General features: G+C 41.1%; 1 protein-coding gene across 4 annotated transcripts in view; it reads right to left on the bottom strand.

Annotated features, from left to right (window-relative positions):
* AFF1 (AF4/FMR2 family member 1) overlaps window positions 1-20829 on the bottom strand; it is a 217855-nt gene that overhangs the window by 34880 nt on the left and 162146 nt on the right. For all 4 annotated transcript variants that reach the window (XR_005988428.1, XM_041758997.1, XM_041758999.1 and 1 more), the window contains 4 exons: window positions 15974-16028; window positions 15815-15852; window positions 12886-13042; window positions 6740-7687 (listed from right to left, as the gene is read on the bottom strand). Coding sequence is in view for 3 of the 4 variants with exons in the window: in XM_041758997.1 (XP_041614931.1) it covers window positions 6740-7687; window positions 12886-13042; window positions 15815-15852; window positions 15974-16028 (1198 nt within the window). In the remaining variant the exon portion in view is untranslated. The remainder of the gene's footprint in view (window positions 1-6739; window positions 7688-12885; window positions 13043-15814; window positions 15853-15973; window positions 16029-20829) is intronic.

Below are 20829 nucleotides of genomic sequence, written 5' to 3'. Positions count from 1 at the left end.
GATAAGATAAAAAGAGACCAGTTGCTCAGAAATAATAACCATTTATTACAGAAGACCAGAGAAAAAACATCTTGGGAGAGCAGGTAAGGAGATGATGTGATGTACATAAATAGGCACATCTCAAAGGCACAGCTGAACAAGGAGAGGGCAATTCACACAGCTATTTCTCTTGTGGCATGCAGCAGGGGCCGGCCGCAGAATTCTGGAGCACAATTCAGAAGACATGAAAGGTACCGGCACATGCCAGGGGAGCCCTCCTAGGTGGGGTCCTGCACAGCACACAGATCCACAATTCAACTCGTCCTGCTAACAGTCCAGAGACCATCAATGTTGACAGAGAAGAGAGTGAATTGGAAATGAATGGGTTAAAACAGAACCCTACTATTCTCCCTGTCAGTTAAAAACCTACTGTGCCGGGAAGCCTGGGTGGCTCAGAAGTTGAGCATGTGCCTTCAGTCCAGGGCCTAATCTTGGAGACCCGGGATAGAGTCCCACGTCAGGCTTCCTGCATGGAGCCTGCTTCTCCCTCTGCCTGTGTCTCTGCCTCTCTGTGTCTCTCTCGAGTAAATAAATAAAATCTTAAAAAAAAAAAAAAGAAGGAGCCTACTGTGCCAAGAGTCTCTGCCACCACTGGGCCCAGTGAGTTTTAGATTAAGGGCTAGAAAGTTAGCCTAGCAAGCCATGCAAAAAGATGGGAGATTTACCTTTAGGCCAAGTCACAGAATTTGCTAAAATACCCAGACAGATATTAACTTGTACAGGAGGTAGTTGGCAATATATACTTTTTCCAGTGGAAGGTATTTCCAGCCAATTAATGACACAGAGAATAAGTTCCCAAGGGAAAACCAGGCATAAACTGTCCACAAGGTTACTTCCTTAAAAACAAAACAAAACAAAAAAACCCCACCAAACCCCAGAGGTGGAGAGTTAGTTTTTGTTTGTATATCTTCATGCTGCTTAGGACATGCCGGTAACCCAAAGTGGTAGACCTTATATACCACACACGAAAAGAAGATTCATAGTGAGTCAATCCTCACAAACTGGACATAACCTGGCTTGTGCCAGTCGGTGACTCAAAAGAACAGCCAAAATAACCCTCAAGAAATCACCAAACACACGAACTTTGACACTAGCATTTAACACCCATGTTGGCAATAATATGCTCATTACACTGATATGTAGAACTTACAAACAGATAATATTTGGTAAGCTAGGAGAAAGTAAGCCATTAAACTAAATCAAACAACATTCCCCTTCTTGTGATTTTCCTTGCTTGACTGAGTTCAAGCCTGTGGGCTTGAGGTCAGTACTTCCGTACACTATGCACTTGAAACCTTGTCATCTTCTGTCTGGAACAGTCACAGAGGCTTCCCCGGAATAAACGTTTGTCAAGTGGCACAAGCTGAGCAGCTGAAGGGTGCAGTGGAGGCCCTTGGGCAAGCTGGGCTGTGCGACAACTCTAAGGGGGTGGATTTAGGAAAGCAAGCAGGGAGTCCAGCAACACTCAGTGGCAGGAGATGCAGTCTTGAATTCCAAGACTGAAAAGCAGGAGGCAAGGACTTCTGAAGGTTTTTCTGGGACAAGAAGCCATTTGAAAATGAGACAAGAGTGGGGTACTTACTCTTCAAGAGAAAAAAAGAAGTCTCCTGTGCCTGTGGCTTACCTACAGGTCAACCCTGTATGAGGTCTGGGCTTTGGAAGTTCCCTTTTTCCAGAAGGATAAGCATCTCCACAAGCCTGCATCTACACAACAAAAGGAGGCTGTTGACTTGTTTGCTTTTCTCAACCAGTTGGATCAGGTGGCCCAGATTATCTGCCAAAAACTGCTCCACCTACAGAGTACAGCAGAAGGGCAAGTATGAAGACCATAAAAGGAAGAGATGGGACAGTGCTGAGCCAGGGTGGTTTCTGGGAGAGAGCGGCCTCACGCCTGCCCTAGCATCTGGCTCATCATCTAAGTACCTACAGGTAGCAGAGGGAAAATGAAGACAGCTTTTCCAAGACGGACACTCATTTCAGGCCACAGAGTTTCTAACAGGTAGAAGGTTGGTCTCCCTGATGCTTAGTTAGCTATGATAGAGACGATGAGCATCTGAAAGGGAAATGGGTGGGGATGAGGGCGCAGGCCCTGGAGTGGCAAGAATGGGGGCAAAGGAAGGACTGAGCCAGGGATGACACTGTCAGAGTCCGTGAACCCATCCTGAACTATGACCTTGTGCTTCTCTCCAATAATCCCCCCAACCAGATACCTGTGTACCAAAACAAAAGCAAACAAACAAACAAACAAAAAAAAACCCATCAGGTGTGAAAGAGAAGAACGAACATCACTGGACTGGGCAGAGTGAGCACACACGAATTCCAGACCTACGTTGGCTAAGCAGCCAGGTGATGTGATAGCTTTCCCAGATCTCACCTAGGAAAGGGAGCAGCTGTACAAGCAACCCATAGGCTCTTAGCACTCAAACTCTAAGGCTGTCATCTCCCTCAGGGAAGCAAATGGGCTCGGTAGCACCTGGGGTTAGGAAAAGTAGAGAAGCAGCCATCTGGGAAATTCGAGGTGTGTCTCTGCAGGAGGTTCAAGAAGACGATGATACAGTGCCAATCAGCACCAAGAACAAGGGTGGGGACTTAGTGAGAAGACAGATTAGAGGCGCTGGGATAAGTATTACAGAAAACCCATTTTCCCCCCTTCTTGGTGAGGAAATACACAGGCATGAGGATGGTTTATTTATTTATTTTAAAGATTTTGTTTGTCAGAGCAAGAGGGCCTAAGTAGGGGGAGAAGGAAAGCGAGAAGCAGGCTCCCTGCTAAGCAGGGAGCCTGAAGCGGTGCTCAATCCCAGGACCCTGAGATCATGACCTGAGCCAAAGGCAGATACTTAACGGAATGAGCCCCCCAGGGACCCCCATAAGAACAGTTTAAATCAGTCTTCACTATCATGCTCATATGTTTATGAGGCTCTTCTTGGGGTAACTAACAAAACATGAAGAAATTAGACATCAATGGCTTTAGGAAACTATAAGGGATGATGTTTTAAACCCTTGATTTTGAAGAATAACTGGGAATGTTGGTCTGAATAAACAATCCAAAGAAAGATGGTCAGATCTTGGATAGAAGGAAGGGACTGAACCAACCATTCACAAGCAATAAAAATGCGCACTCCCATCACATCCCATAATTTCCTTTTCCCATTCCCCAAAACTGACATAATTGATAGCTCTGAAATGTTATTTCCCAAAATGCCAAAGCATCTTGGTCAGTGAAGCCATTATTTAGAAAAATGAAAGGACAGAGATATTTGTCTACATGATGGTTAGGACAGTCTGGCATTTTATTTAAAAGGCGATCTATACAATGATTGAAATTAAATGAGATATGATCTACAAAAGTGCCTAGAATATGCTAAAGTCATACATGGAGCTCTATGCACATTAGATGTGTCGCTAGAATATGTTCAATTGTGCTGCACTGTTTTCATTATATTGTACTTCCCGACTTCCATTTGTCTTCCTAGTCTGCAAAGGCATCAGCTTGATTTATGAATTAAGTGAAAATACAAGTAGTGTTTTAAATTCTAAATTGTAAGCTAGATGATGAAATTCTGCAGTTTCTGTAGGGAGCATGATGTCAAGTCATGCCTATTTACTCCCACACTTTTCTCCATTTTTCGTCATGACCTGCCTCCCTGCCTCGTCCTTTTCTCCAGAGGCAACATGTGACAGCTTCATCAGAGCTGCCACAACCCACCATTATGTCTTTAGGATCATCTTCTCACGCTTTTAAGTCTAAAATGGTTACAAGGACTGGTTAACCCTCTGAAAATGTTTGCTAAATTTGGCACCATGAAAGAAACAGATAGAATTTAAATGAAAAGCTAAAGTTCAGGGGTGCCTGGCTGGTGCAGTCAGGAGAGCATACAACTCAATAGCAGGGTCATGAGTTCAAGACCCATGTTGGGCATGGGGTCTACTGCAAAATAAAAAAAGAAAATACAAAAGAAAAATGAAATTTCACTCATGTGAAGAACCAGGCATGTTCTTCAACTGTTCTCATTACTTCCCCAGAGATCTTTTTCTAGTGTTCACACTTAAAATGAAGATGAACAAATCGTCACCATCTGAATTTGTGAAAGAGTGCACAGGCTTAACCTGAGAACAGCCCTGCCTGCCTTGGGGCCCAGGTGCACATGTTGGGGGGAACAGCTGCTCTGTGGGGAAGGCCTGCACAGTGTGAATCAGGGTCCGGACAGGACGAAGTCCCACCCATATAGGGCAGGATCTCAGGTTCATATGCTCAATATTCATAATATCGAGAACACAGCAGGAATAAACCCAAAAGACTGTGATTCTCTGATCATGAAAAAAGTATACAATTGATTATTTTTAAATTGATTTATCTGAAAGCTTCTAACTAGTGATATACTTTGGCAAGGAATTCCTGGTTGCCTAGATCCATGATGTTCAAATGTAGCACAGTGGAGGAACTTCTTGAACCAAAGAACTAGCTTTGTACAATCTCAGCCCTGTAGTATGGCTCTGCTCCAGCAGTTCCCAGCTCTGCTAGACATTAGGATTTAGAAAACACCAATGGAGGGGGTAACGCAGGGGGTGCAAATCCTGCCATAGGCAATAAAGGCTTCCCCAGGTGACCATCATGTGTAGCCAGGGTTTGGAACCACTGGTTCAGACCCTGATCCTGTCAGTATCACAGCAGAGAGGTAAACTGTTCCCAGGGGCAGATCTCTCCGCTGCCTGCCAAAGCATTCAAGCAAGCATGTATCTGACTCAGATGAGCGGATCATTATCTCTCCATCCTCCAGAGAGATAAATGAGCCACCCTGGTGGAGCAGGGCCAAGGGCTGGGAATGGCTTTCTAGAGCCTAGAGCGCACAGCTCAAATACTCAATAGGGAGAGCTGACTTTCCTGTTCCAGAGCTGCAAACAATGCTTCTAGACTTGCACTGGGGTATGGACTGGGACTGCGAACTGTCTGCAGAGCCTCCAATTTCTAATATTCCCATCCGGTTAGTATTTTAGAAGCGAATACTTCTCCCCACTCCAGCTAATGCAGGTTCACCTGAGATTAGACAGGACCATGACAGGTGAGAGGTATGTGATAAAAGATTTCCCAGGAGGAAGGGGAGGTAAAGGAGGGTTGTGTTTTATTTATTTATTTATTTTTAAAGATTTATTTATTTTACAGAGACAGGGAGTGGGGGGAAGGGCAGAGGGAGAGAGACTTCAAGAAGACTCCATGCTGAGCATGGGGCCCCACAAGGGGCTTGATCCCAAGACCCATGAGATCATAACCTGAGCTAAAACCAAGATTCATAGGCCTGACTGAGCCACTCAAGGGCCCCAAGGAGTGTATTTCTGAACCTTTCTCAGGGATATGAGATGCAGGCGCTTTTTTCCTAGCCAGATCCATCGCCATTTCATCCATAAAGTTTTATACCTTTAACACACACACAGATCATTTGAAAAGTTCCCTGACATGGGAATATGCCCTCCTTTAGCTGGAGCAGCACTACCAATTAGGACTTGAGCTGCCAGCTGCGGTTACAATGGTAATACACACCCTCACGTCTCATTCAACGAGCTTCTGGAGAAAAGTCACCCTGTGCTATTTGATAAAGTCATGTTATATTTTTAACCTGGTGGAGTAATTGGTGGAATCACACAGACGGGACAACAGGCTTCAGGATCTTTTTGTCCTTTGTTATTCTTAGTTCAACTTCCACGACGGAGTAAGAAGTTTTTGGTGTACTTATAAAAGTGTTAAAATTTTTATCCCTTGTCAGCAGGAAAGAGTTGGCCCTTCCCGTGCCTTTTACTCTGAATCTGGAACAGATTAGGCTGGAATGCCACTAGGGGAAAAAAATTCACTTATCTTTCACCATGAAGCATCAGCAAAAAGTGTATCGGGGGCTCAGTGATTCAGGATATAGGAAGAAATGAGACTATCCAAAATAGTGGTATGTCCAAGTTAACTCAGGATCTTAAGTAATGTACAAATGTGTTTTTTTTCATTGTGTTTATTCCTTAAATGATATCTCCAAAAATGGTGATAAATGAAACGACAGATTTTCATTACCTTACAATATATCCTTATCAGCCCAGTATTACTCAACAAGATATCCTAACCGTGTGTTTAATAGCTCTATAACTTTTTTTTATAACTTTCTGCTTATTAATGAAAGTCTTTAATAGAGGTCACAAATTCTAAATCTGGTAGTTTCAAATTAATGAGGTGTTAGGCAGCCATCAGTTAAAATACAGATATAGTATCAGTACTAAAAAGGATCCTACCAGAAGAGTAAGATTTAATATATAGCAGTTCTTTCAGTAATTCGGAATACTGATTAACATTTCAGTTCATGTAAGATATTAATTTCAAGGGCAAAACCTAATAATGGGTCAGGTGGCAAATACCAATGTTATCAGAAAAAAAGTGCACCTGAAAATGCTATATTATCCTAAAACAAGATAGCTTTTTCAATGACTGCCTCACCTCTTCTCAAACTAGCAAGACTGCTGAAGGGATCCAGCATTTGGTAATGCCTGCCGGGAAGCACGCAGGTCCCCAGGGACAGGGTCATTCTGGTATAGGAGCAAAGGCTATACCAGATCAAAGCAAAGACTTCCCGCCTCTTCTAAGACAATTCGGGTCACAGCCAGCTCCAGGCCAACAGTAGGTACAATCCACACTGCAGAGCGCGGCCCTGCCCTCTACACTCACCTTTCTTTTTTTGACCAACTTGCTTGAGTTGTCTGCGCCTCTCTTCTCCAAATCGAGCTTCTTCCCTGTGGGGGGCTGCTTGTCCTCTGGCTTCTTCTGCCGGCCCCCTTTCCCAGGAAGCTGGGGTATCCGAGAAAGAAGGTCCAGGGTTATCTTCACCATCAAGATGGGTGGGGGAGGAGGGTCCCTGAGCGGCGACAGCAGCTTGGTGTCTCTGGCAGGCCCCGGGAGCTTGTCCTTCCTGCGGTCCTCCTGGACCACCACTGCGCGCCGGCAGCCACTAGTCCTGCCGCCACCGCCGTGGGGCGGGCCCTGGCTCTGGGTCAGGGGAACCAGGGCAAAGTGCTCGGGGCTCCTGGCCCCCGCATTGTCCTTCGTGGGCTCGGGGCCCGAGAGTGCCTTTGAGGGGGCCAGCGGCCCGCTCTGGTGCTTCTTCCGATCACCGGGGCTGGGCGCCGCAGGCTTGGGCTCTCTGCTGTCTCCGGCACGCGGCCTCCCTTTCGTCTTCACCTTGGGCTTGTCTTTGGAAGGCTGGTCTTTGGAGCCGTACGGAGGGGGGCCCGGCTCGCTCTCCACCTGCAGGCCGGCCCGAGGGTCCGCCGGTGTGGAGGCCTTGACCGGCTTCTTGGGTTGTTTGGTTCCGACAGTCTGCCTCGGCAGGGCCTCCTGTTGGGCCGGGGACTTCTGACAGCTCCTCCTGCCGGGGTGAGGGGCCTCGGAGGAGCCCCGGGGGGCTTTGCTGGAGCTCTTGAGGGGAGGATCTTTGGATTCCGAGAGCTCGTGACCAGTGGTGGGGCCGCTGCTGTCGCCTCCCCCCTTGCCCTTACTGTCTGGGTGCCGAGGCGGGGGCTCTGCGCTCCCCTCCTGGGTGTCTGGTGGGGCTGCCGGTTGGCTGACTTTGGTCAGCCAGTTGTCCAGCTGCCATTTGTTTGTTGTAGGAGGCTCAGGCTAAAAACAATGGAAAAGAGAAAAACGTGAGCTGACCGATGATGATAAAAACTCTTCTTCTGTGTTAGTCAACCAATCGTACACAACCCCTTCCTCCCACCCCCACCCGGGGAGAAATGCAATCATTCCAAACCTAAGAATTCAAGTCCTTTTTATCTTTCTCTAATTACAGGTCAGAGTCTCTTAATAATTAACTCAACACAATCTTCCAGTCCATTTGTGCTACAGGAATTTTCGCTGTAGCAGATATTGACTAGTAATAGACCATGAGATACTAACCAACCTAGACAACTGACAATTGCTGAGAAATCTTCGTAATATGAAGTATTTTGTCCTAATTGTAATTACAATTTAGACAGAATTGACACATTATTTTGGTTTGTAAACTATCAGAAAATAAAGGGAGAAATGAATAAACAGAATCCTTTTATAAAGAGGATTTTCAGAAGGCTAGTGAATAGACTAATTCTTAGTGATTACCTATAGGCTTTAACCCCCTTTTTTGGACCTAACTTTTCAACTGAAAATGACTTTCCTGAAGACTTGATTGCATTACTTTTACTTACTTAAAAACATTAAACATTTATACTTGACAAGGTTTGCAGTATATCATGGATAACAGCCTGACTTTCAAATTTTACGCCTTGGTAAAAGAGTAAGTGAAGTCACAGTAACCCACCTAAAGTTAGTCCCACTTGAATTCTTTAAAAATCAAACATTAAGTCTCCTGTTACAGACAGTCTTATCTGAAATAACATCTATTTTTCTGAGAAACACAGGGAGACTCCACAGCACACAATTAAAAGCAGTGAGATTATACTGATTATATATACATCTGACGAACGAACAGAAGTTACTGACTTCTCCTGATATCCTGCTGTTTAAATCTTTGTTGCTATTGATGTATCCCAACTCATCTCTCCAAGTAGATTATTAACAGAAGACCCAATGGCATTTCTATCTCCAAGTTCCACTATTATCTTGCATATAGTGCTATACATGAGATATTAACTTGAGCATTTCTACAGACCTATTGATGTACCTATACTTATGCCATACGGAAACATATTCATGTCTAATACAGTAAGCAATGATCACATCTTTTAAAAGGGCAGTACAGGGCAGCCCGAGTGGCTCAGCAGTTTAGCACCGCCTTCAGCCAAGGGCGGGATCCTGGAGAACGGGGATCAAGTCCCACTTCGGGCTCTCTGCATGGAGCCTGCTTCTCCCTCTGCCTGTGTCTCTGCCTCTCTATCTCTGTGTCTCTTATGAATAAATAAATAAAATCTTTTAAAAAAATAAATAAATGGTGATGGTACATCACCATTATGCTACATGTTTTTAAGATCCATTCATTCTGATAGGTGGCTTGTATGAATGACTAACTCATATACACAAAGCACCAGGAAATTAAATGAAAGACACTCCACATGGGATTTAACAGGTTAGATTATGAATAAGGAGATCACTCTAGTAGGGGGATGATATTTTACAGGGAAGACTGCTAACAATTTTCCCAAGAAGAACGTCCCAAATTATTCAACTCTATAAAAACACAACAACCTAATATATCAGGATGTGTGGATATAATGTAAAGAGTTTTCGGCCAGGAAAAAGGTAATAAAATGACCAGGTAGGTAGTTTGGGCTTGGTGTGATTACAACAGAAGAGGAACTTTAAGGAACCTGGTAGGACCAAACTTTGGCCACAAAGAGGGCTGCAAAACTGTTTTATTTCTGGCTACCTCTTATTGCTGCTTAATATAATAGGTCTCCTTCAGGATCAACTCTATATACCCAGACTCTTATTTGAATTTCAGAGCAGGGAGGAAGCAAGAAGGAAACTACTCCAGTGTGCCAGGCATTTATTTTGCCACAGGAAATCTAAAACTATAGTCCATATTCTAACAAGACAGGATGATGGTTAAGGGTGGAGAAAAGATTAGCACCCAATACCTACTTGTCAAACGGTATTTCCTGCAAACACTTGAGGGTGTGGTAATCTGGGTGGCTAACCCGGGACAAGACATTAGGATATATCACTTGCCATTCACCTAAGGAACCAAACCCTTCAAACCCTTTCTTGGGAAGGGAATGGATCTCTCACCAGAGCTAAGTTTACGGCCCCAACTGAATCACTGACAGAGTATTTATTCGTGAACCAAAAAGGAAAGTCATTCCTGGTATAAATAACATCTGCTCTCCCCCACCCCAAAACAGGGCAGTATAAGATACATTTAGTAGGGATGTCCTACTAAAGGAATGTCCTGATTACAGAAATAAAACACATTTTCTTCCACTGTGGTCCTAAAAATGTCCAGAAGGGGAGGCATATGTCCCAATTGCAGGGTAAAATTGAGTTTATGTGCCCAGGTAAGGAGAATCAGTAGGGCCAATCCTTTCTACAGACCTGCTATAAAGATGGGAAAATGTATAGAATTCTTTTAAGGTCAGATATTTGGGTGTTGAGATGGGGAAAAAATTTTACATAAGGGATTGATTGAAACAGATTCTAAAATGAATTTTAAGTCTAAGTGCCGGATAGGATCAAGGTCTGGACTTTGTTTTCTTGCCCTACCTTGCCCCGTGCCCCACTGACAGCCACCCTGGGCTGGCACAACCCAAACACTGAACATCAGGTGTGAAAAAAAATACCAGATTGGTTTTCATTTGGCATTTAAAAAAATTTTTTTTTCCTTTTTTTTTTATTAGGCATTTTAATAAATGTTTGAACTGCATGTCCCTTTACCTGTCCTAACTCCTCAAATTGTCAGAAGTTCATTTTAGGCTGAATTGTGATATTGAAGAAAAAGTTATAAACTATGCACAAATGTCTACTTTTTTTTAGTAAAAACATCGTCATTGAGTATGAATCCTAAAATGAAAGAAAAAGAAAATGAAGAGAAGTATGGTATAGTAGGAAAAAAAGGCTTCAGGATTAGATGGCTATGGGCCTGAATCTTGGTGTTGAAACATCAACAAAGGTCGTTTATTACAAAAACAAAAAACAAAAAACTGGACAGTGAACAGATTAGAAAACTAAGTAGACCCCTGAATAACTGAGAAGAGAAGCATTTTTTCTGAACCAAAGCAGTAAAAGACGATGTGTCCCACATATTGTGAAAAGCTGAGATTTACGTTTCGTTTCACACTATAAAGCGGAGCTAAAAGCGGCTTTCCCCCCTTGTTCACTGCCAGCCCACTGACAGGCACAGGACATTTTAGATCTTATAAGATCACTGGACTACTTTGTCAAATGAACTGAAAACAGAGCCATAAAAAGCAAAATTCTCAGCATTAAAAATAGATTTTAAAAAAAGTGAGAAAGTTAAAATTAGTAACTGTGGCTTATTGTGGAATTCATGTTACTCTCACACAGGAGATTTACAATAAAGCGGGTATTCCTTTTAAAAGGAAAGAAGGTAGTTAAATACACTGGGGCAAATGAAAGGTTTAAAATCTAGACCCAGACAAAATATTTCTGGTGAAATCAAGTGTCAGGAAATGACACACAAACTGTACCCAAGTCTAGATAGATTTGCTTGTCAACACAATCATACAAATATCAGCCTATTTGTAAGGCGATTAAAAAAAAAGTGGGATGGGAACATTTATTTTTCAACTAAGAGTCTCTAAATTTATTCCAGTAACCTTTTGAGCAATAAGATATAATGGTTTCATTAATACAAACACTAGATTAAATTCTTCTTTCAAGTTTCAATTATTCAGCCAAATCTGTACCGTTTCCATTTTACTTGAACTGAATTCTATTATTTAATTCAATTATCTTCCTTCTTTTAGTAACCAAACAAGCATGCAGATTTTTCTAATTGAATAAGGTGAGACATAAAGCAAAGATCTTATAAACAAGGAACAAACACACAATTTGTCTGCACAGCATATTCAATATCTTTTTTCCTGAGGTACAGAAAAATTATTTCAACAGTGATTAGTATCACACAAGGAAATAGCCCCCAGATATACACAGAGTAGTTCCTACAATCTAAAAGGCATTTTAAGTGCAGTTAATGCTGATTCATGTTTATTCACTCCAGAAAATATTTATTGAGCACTTACTCTGTGTCAGACATAAATTCATATCTAACAACAACAACAAAAATGACTTGGAGTTCTTTTTCCAGTTTCTCTTGCTCTCAGACATGGCTGTTAAGGCTCACTACATGTTCTCCAGATGTATTCAGTTAATGGTCTAGTGCAACTGCCTTGATCGCTAAATAGCAGAGACAAATACTGGGAACTTCAATGCTTTCTTAATCAGAAAAGCTCATTTCCCAGGATTCCTGACTAAAATATGCAGAGTTATTTTCTCTATACAAGCTGGACTAGTTCACCAAAAATGTCTTTCTTCCCTTTCCACGAGGTAGTCTTCCCCAGCATAATTTTTACATCACTATTCCAAGTTTTGAGGGCATCTGACAACCCTGATTGTTACTAGACTTCTTGCATTAAACAATCCAGTAAAAAATAGTATAAATCCTCCAGATATACTTAGTGCTTGCGATTTTGCCATCTCATCTGTTTATCTTACAATATCTCCCAAGGGTAGGGGTGACAGGCAAACACAATTATCCCTGTTTTACATGGAGCAAAGGGAGCAAGAAACACAGCCCTGGTAAAATCACTTTGCCATCAATTTAATGCATGGCTTTTAGTGATTCAAAAATAGAACCTCTGACGACTTATTTCTAGTTCACGTTCTTGTCCTTTGCTAAATTGGGCTGTCTCCTTTTGATTTCCTTAATTCATGCATTCCTGAAATTTCAAAAAGAATTCTCATTAGTATTATAACAGCAGCCTACTAAAAAACAAGTTTGGGTTTTTTTTTTTTTGTGGGTGGGCTTTTTTTTTTTTTTTCGCAACAGAAGGGAAAAGAAAATGGTGTGCAAACATTTCTTAATGAGTTACTCTTCCAAACAACACTAGCAATGACAGAGAAGAACATATTATTTTAAATAGGAGAGAAAGGCCTCTCTCCCAAACCTCTGTTGCCACATGTCTGTAAGAAGTAAATAGAAATAGCTGGCTCGGCTCTACACAGCACAAGAGTAGGAGAGAGGTGCCCGTGGGACAGAACCACTCAGTCCAGGGTCAGTGCTGGCCCACAGTGGACGCTAGCCCCAAAGGACAGAACGCTGCCATCTTAGACTGCCTCTCTGCCTCCTGGAGGGGACACGGTACCTCAGGAGTCGGAGCTGCTAGGGGCTCATTCTCTTCGCTGTCACTTGAGCTGCTCTCGCTCTCGGAGTCCGAGGAGCTGTCTGAGTCACTGGTGCTCTCTGACTCGGCACTACTGGAATGTGCTGAGGCCGCTGCTTCTGGAAGCGACTGCGGGGCACTGCGAAGCAAGCAACCCGGAGAGAGACTCTGAAGACACCTCAAAGGTGGATTTCTTTTTCCCCCTCTCTACTCATTTCCAACCTCTTGATCATTTTTCTGCTACTCAAAAGCAAGGGCCTCCATATTACTAAATCACCATTATCATCCAGTTGAGGGAAAAGACCATGGTGGCTCAAAACCCAGTGAAAAATCCTTAAAATAGCTCACCAAATAACTACATAAAAGAAAAGCCTGTGGGAATTTTGCTCCTGAAGAACATTTTGAGCTATACAAAATTTACATTCGATGGTAATGCTTCGTATCAGAGGTTGGTAAACCCCAACATGGACAGGCTGCCTGTTTTTCTAAATAAAGTTTCACTGGAACATGTCCACACTCATTATTTTATATATTGTCTGTGTCTGCTTTTATACTACAGAAGTAGAACTGAATAGTTTTAAGACAGGGTATGTAGCCCACGAAGCCTAAAATATTTACTTTCTGACGCTTTAAAAGTTTACTTTAATTGGTTCATTTTAGCCCAAAGAAGCTAATTTATAAAAGAACGGCCAATACATTAAAATTTCCCTCTATTTTCTATATGAAAACTAACAAATGGTAGCCAGAGAATTACTGAATATATTGAATATAAATGGTGTTCCTCTGGTAAGTGACCTCAAAGGTAATCCAGTCACACTCTTAGGCAGCAATGTAAAAGAGGCCTTCCTCTAATGAGTGGCCTCAAACACCAGCCAAAGTAGAAATTAACTATCCAAGTTTTAAGAATAGGGCAATAACTCTAGGTCAGTGAGAAAACACATGCTAATCGCACTGCTGGACACACACAGAATTTCATAGCTTGTCATGCCCCAGATGGAATCGGCCAGAGCAGTAAATCAATAACTATAATCTTGAAAGCCTCCACATCTACCTAAAATACTGACCTAATAAAATTGTGTAATAAGTAGAAAAAAAAATTAAAGTCACTAGTTGAAGTAATTTTAAAACACACACACTATGCTATAATTTCCTCATATAAAAATGCTATATCAAGTTTGTGGTCCTTTTCGCACTGGTAACTTAAGTCAGTGATGAATGGAATGAGATGCACTTTCAATGCTATTCCTGCTTCTAATTTATGCCTACCTTTCCTCTTTTCCTCAACTTTTAAGTTAGGCTCGTCATAATTTTTGGGTTATTACAAGCCATGAAAAATTACTGAACAGAACAGAATATAAATAAATGAGTAGAGCTTATGAATACATGATCTTCCTTCACATGAACTCTAACATCACATGCTTGACAGGAAGGTTTTATTGCTGAGCTTCAGAATGGATGACCCCATCTCAAGAAGTACAACAGCGATAGCATAGTTTAACTCTGTCCATGGAAGGCAGGTACTGGTATATTCATTAATATACCACTATATACAGGGAATCCCTGGGTGGCTCAGCGGTTTGGCACCTGCCTTTGGCCCAGGGCATGATCCTGGGGTCCTGGGATTGAGTCCCACATCGGGCTTCCTCCATGGAGCCTGCTTCTCCCTCTGCCTATGTCTCTGCCTCTCTCTCTCTCTCTCTTTCTCTGTGTCTCTCATGAATAAATTAAAAAATATATATATATATACACACACACCAGTATATACTGGCATATACTAGTAAATTCAGTACCAGAGGAAAATATTATAAAGGCAATTCCAGTAACTCCCATTTCCAAAAATTAAAGCATCTTATTTTCTGAAATATGGCTACTGTTTACAAAGTAAAAATACTGCCATTTTCCATCACACTAAAATGTATTTTAGGTCATTTTTAAAAGCAGCTGAGGGGCGCCTGACTGGGCTCAGTTGGGAGAGTACGCAACTCCTATTCTTAGGGTTGTGGATTCAAGCCCCATGCTGGGTATAGAGATTACTTAGAAATCTATTTATTGGGGATCCCTGGGTGGTTCAGCAGTTTAGCGCCTGCCTTCGGCCCATGACACGATCCTGGAGTTCCGGGATCGAGGCCCACATCAGGCTGCCTGCATGGAGCCTGCTTCTCCCTCTGCCTGTGTCTCTGCCTCTCTCTCTCTCTCTCTCTCATGAATAAATAAAAATCTTTAAAAAAAATCTATTTGTGAAATCAAATAGAATAAAATAAAATGAAATGAAAGCAACTGAAACAATTAGAAATTCATGACTGGGAAAACAGGTACTATGGAAAACAATTTCTAGAAATGATTCAGTTTTACAACTTCTGAAAAGAGCAAATAAATCTCCATAAAAATTTTCATACAAACATTGGGCTCTTCAGCGTAACTTTGAAAATACTGGTTATATAATACTGAAAAAAATGATTTGAGCTTATTTTTAAACTCTCAAGTATTTTATATATTTTTTAAGATTTTATTCATTTATTTGAGAGAGTGAGAAAGAGAGGAAAGCAAGGAGCGAGGGGGAGGGACAGAGGGAGAGAAGAAGCAGTCTCCCAGCTCCATCCCAAGGCCCCGAGATCACAACCTGGACCCCAAGATATAGCCTGTGCCAAAGGCAGATACTCAACTGACTGAGCCACCCATAAAGTCTCAAAAATTTTAAACTGATGATTTAGGTGGGTACAGGGACTTTCTCTTTTATAGAGTTAACAACCTCTCTAGGCTTATTTAAGCTTCCAAAAAATTAAACAGGTACTTTCTTCTGTGATCCTTCATGTCTTTCCCTAGGAAACAGCTATGAAAGCACTAAATAAAGCTGTATTTTCATCATTTGGTAGAAAAATGCAAACATTTTGCTCACACATGCACACAATACCTGGGAGGTGCAGACGCAGGAGGAGGCTTCTCTGGGCTCTAGGGATTCACAATAAGGGGAAGAAGGACCAGGAAAAGAACAAAAAACAGATTAGGATAAGCAGCTCAGAAATACTAGATTTAAAAGGATCACTGGTATTATGGGGTGTACAAAACTTACTTGTTCGTTGTCACTGTCCTCACTGTCACTGAGCTGAAGGTCATCTTCAAGCATGCTGAAATGGGCAGGGACAAAGACATTGGAGGATTTAAAATAATTTCTAATAATTTCTTTTAGCATATAAATAGAAAATATGCTTTATAACTAAAAAAAAGAGAGATGGAATATGGTCTAATTTTTATTTATTCATCAAATGTCTCATTTTCCTGGAAATTTAAGTTTTACCTTTATAACACAGTCCAGGCTCCTTACTATCTCAAGACTCACTCTTTCACACGTTCTGAGCATTAAAAAGCAGAAATACCATGAGACAGGGCCTTGTGGCCAGCCTCGGGACTCATGTTCCCAGGCCCACACAAACAAGACAAATAGTGACAACCACAAAGAGAAAAAATATGCCAAATACACTCTATTTTATTCTATACTCTATAGAATAAATGATTAATCATTAGCTAACCCTGGAGAAGTGAATATCTGTCAAGTGCTGAAAACAGTGCCAAGGGACTCAAGAAAAAAGTGCTCTATGTCAGCTCAGTACCTAGTAAGGCAGATGAAGCTACAGAGGCCACTGTCACCAAACAGTGCAGGCTTCTTACAGCTTCGTCCAAAGGACATTATTAATACCGAACTTTATTTTTCACTGCCCCCCCCATACAAATTCTCAAACACAGTCTGCTTAAACACTAACGAGCTGAAAGAGTAGAATATACAAATATTATTATTGCCTAGAAAATATGCTTAACTTTACAGGTATCATTCTAGTGAAAATATAAAAGCTCAGTTCGCTTCCTCAAAGTTATTTTAATACTTCTCTAGGCATTCTGGTTAATGATCAACCTGAATATTAAAAGCAAACATTATATTTTGATTTTTAAAAAAGCCATTTTCAATCTGCATGTGTTTCCTGAAATCTTAGCCCTTCCCTATCTCCTCCTCTTTTACCATCATCCATTGGGGATGCCTAAATATCAAAAGAATCAATCCTTCATTAAACTGCTTGCTCCCATTTCCCCCAAAATTTATGAGCGTGACTACTGGAGGAAATGTGCAAATGAAAAACAAAACAAAACAAAAAAACAACCAATCTCCTTAAGTATCATTAATGCTCCAAAAGGCAAAATTGTATTGGAAGTTATAATCCTTTAGTATTTCTAAAAATACTTCTTCAAATAAATTAATTAATTAAAATAAAATACTTCTTCAATAATCTGATTTTTACTGCAAACCCACTAACCTACCACTGAAGTAATAAGTAAGCATGATTATTTTGGGAATCCTTGGTGAAATCATTATATTTTCTAATGAAAATAAATGATAAAACTTGGCTCTTTCATAATGACCACGTACATGCAATGTTGTAATTCTGCCAAGGAAATATTTTCACCAACAAATGTACTAAAACTATCTGCAATAAGTTTCTTAAAAATATGAAAACTGTTAGCTACTTGTAAATGTAGATGCTGCTCAATATTTATCTAATGAGAGCTAACTTCTAATTTTAGCAAGGCTAGAAAACGCAGCCTTCAGATGCAGGATTTGGTAGTAGATATCATAATAGTATATAAGAAAAAGTCACTCAATGGTGTTACTGCCAAGTCCTGGTTTGGCTGGGGCATACCCAAGCAAAAGATAAAAAGATGTACCTTTGAATAAATGTAGGGTACAACACAACCATGGAAAAACAAAAACTAAACCTGACAGTGTACCCAATATTGACCACTACCAACAAAACCACAATAAGTGGAGCTCTTTGTTTCTTAGTCATTGGGTTTTATACAAAACTAACTTGCTTTAATTTTCTGAAACATCAATAATCAGGTAACCAATCACACTTCCTGTTGTAAGCAGAAGACTAAATATGCTGTAAGCTGTCTGCCTGGCTTCCACAAATATGTTCTCCTAAAGTCAGAAAGTATGTTATATTCTGACTTTTAGCTCTACTTGCTCTTAGGGAGTAAAAGGGACTGTAAAAATGCTGTCCCAGATTCTGAGAATTTCCCCTTCAGAGCCTTACGTAGACAATGACAAAATAACCCTGCAGGTATGACACCTAAAGAGATGAGGGACAGTGACCTCTGAAGGAAGAATGCTCCAGATATCTCCAAAGAAACATTCACTCAAAAAGCAATGATAAACCCACAGGGTCAAACAAATCTACCCCTTATGTGGGATATACTGGTTATTTACACATGGTATTTCATCTCATCAAAATTCACAGTACAATTTATTTGATGCAAAAAATCAGTTTTGTTTTTTTTTTTAAGAGTAAGCTCTAATAGGCCCAATGTGGGGCTTGAACTCATGACCCCAAGATCAAGAGACACATGCTCTAACAACTGAGCCAGCCAGGCACCCCAGTGCAAAAATTGACAAAGTGTATTATCAGTGTCTACCAACCCTGCCAAGAGAAACCACAGCATCTTCCAGAAACCACAGTTTATTATATCACCAGATGGGCAGCTTAACATAAACCAGCAAGATTAACTTCTAAAGTATTTTATAACAAACATGTACTGAATCTGTAATAAAAAGTAAGTACAAAGAAAAGTTACTTAAAAACCATATCTAAGTTTTACTAATACAGAAAATTAATCATGAATGCCATTGTGATTTAAATAAAAAAAGAATCTATGTAGTTGGGGGAAATCTAACCTAGTAACAGGTAATAGTTTTATTTTTAGAGATAAGGAAAAAAATGTAAAGGAAGCAGCTGCTAAAATCCCCTGCTTGTCTCACAAACAGGCCTGAGGCCAAGCACATTACTCTACCACACTTCACATAGTCTATGTAGGAGAACTGGTCCTTCATGTGAAAAACAGCAAAACTAATCACAGCACATCTGGGTGACCACCTCTGCACCCACCAGAAGGGAATCAAATTTCTCAGACCTCACTCATACCAGTAAGATCTAGGTCAAGAGAGCATAAGGCCCAAAAGACATAATCAACTGCTCAATTATAAACTTTTCTGGGGCAGGACCAAGTAATTTTCACCTTCATATCATCTATATGCAGAGCCTGGCAGGTTCCCTACAAGGCCAGGTGAATGAACAGCAACCCTTTTGCTGAATAACAGTAACACATAGCTGTGCCCACTGAGTGATCAGAACTCTACCGACACTGCCTTTACGCACAACCCTGAAGGCTGCCTCTCCTCTGATCATCCCCTCGCAGTCTGAGGGAGAGGAAACAGGCTCAGAACAGCCACCGAGCCTGCCTAGATCATGAAGCTGGTACATGCTGGATCTGGAATCCAACAGCCATTCCACCTTCTACGATCGCCTTGCTCCAGCCAATAGAGGGCACAATGGCTAGAGTAAACCTCCCTGATAGGGAGGAGTATCTAAGCTCCAGGATCCCTGAAAGACTTTGATTTAAAAGAAAACAATAATTATCCTGTTGGAATAAAATGAATACACTATTTTTCTCTTATGAAAATAAATGAACTATAAGCCTTACATACTTTAAAAGTTGGTTAAATGACTAATTTCACTTCCAAACACCAAGACAAAGCAGTTATTTCAAAGCATATGTCACCATACAGCCTACCTTGGCACTGTTCAAAAGAAGCCAAATACTCAGGTACGGCAACTCTTTGAACTAACACGTAGGTGTGACCACATTTTACATTACTGGTGAGGTAGAGTTTTTACTTAAAGGTTAGAAACAATCTTCAAACCCCTTTGTACAAATGCATTCTTCAGGCAGCTGCTCTGCAAAGCTTAAAGAGCCACGTACAGGTTCCGGCACAGAGGCTTCAGTGAGTCAGAGCCCAAATGTTGCTGTGTGAAGACACACAAGACAAGCCTTTATTCCTTTCCCATTCCCCAGTCCTGGGCTTGCCAAAGACTTCACTGCCAATATTCTGTAACATCTCAATTCAAACCCAAAAACTACTTAAATACGTTAATTTTTTTGGCTCAATGTTTCCTAAGATCAGGCCATACATTTTATTTGGGAAAGAGCAAGTGAAGGCAAGCTCGCAGTAATTAATAAGTCACAACCCTGGTATTAGGTGTGGTTAAGATGGCAAGTAATACTTTTCAGAAACCGCTAATGAACAGGGAGAGTGTGTGAACTTCAACAATCTCACAAACTTCAAACCGACATGGGGAATAGAATAGGCAACGGAGTGGGGAGGAAAAGGTTCAGCTCCAGAGCAGATATACCTAATTCCCCAAATCTAAAATTCAATCAGGCTGTGATTCCCTTTTTTGATCAAAGGCGGAAATAAGGACTACAAATGCTTTGCAGGAGATGACAGAAAGCTACAAAGTATGAAGAAGTCTCCACATATAATAAATGAAAAGCTGAAAAGGCAAATCTCCAGCAGTTGTGACACTATATCCAAGGGGAACTCTCTCCAAATGGTGGCAGTGGTTGGCATTATTCAAATTCATGGAGACACTGTCTATGGGAGGTTATGGATACACAACACAGAGAGGAAAGTGACAGGAGATATAGTATTCAAGATTATGGTTGACAAAGTAAAACTTGTCATTAGTGTAAAGGACTATTTAAACTTCATCCATGGATGAAGTGAAGATTACCCGAGGTCACCTAAGGACATGAGAAAAATTATAAGAGTATATAAATGAGGGGAAATTTGAAGTGAGTAAGATTAAATCAGTAAGTATGACAGGAGTGTGTGGCTGGCTCAGTGGGTAGAGCGTGGGACTCTTGATCTTGGGAGTCACTCTTGATTGTGAGTCTGAGCCCCATGGTAGGTGGAAAGATTACTTAAAAAAACAAGTATGACAAATAAGATGTTAATGCAAGAATGACATACTGGACAAACAGGAAAAACCTAGAAAAATTACTGCTGAAAAAAGTTTACCTTTCCAATGGGTAAAAAGC

Source organism: Vulpes lagopus, chromosome 6 (genome assembly GCF_018345385.1).
Source record: "Vulpes lagopus strain Blue_001 chromosome 6, ASM1834538v1, whole genome shotgun sequence".
NCBI classification, from domain to species: Eukaryota; Metazoa; Chordata; class Mammalia; order Carnivora; family Canidae; genus Vulpes; species Vulpes lagopus.
The sequence above is the reverse complement of the archived record's forward strand: the minus strand, read 5'-3'. Positions and strand labels throughout refer to the sequence as shown.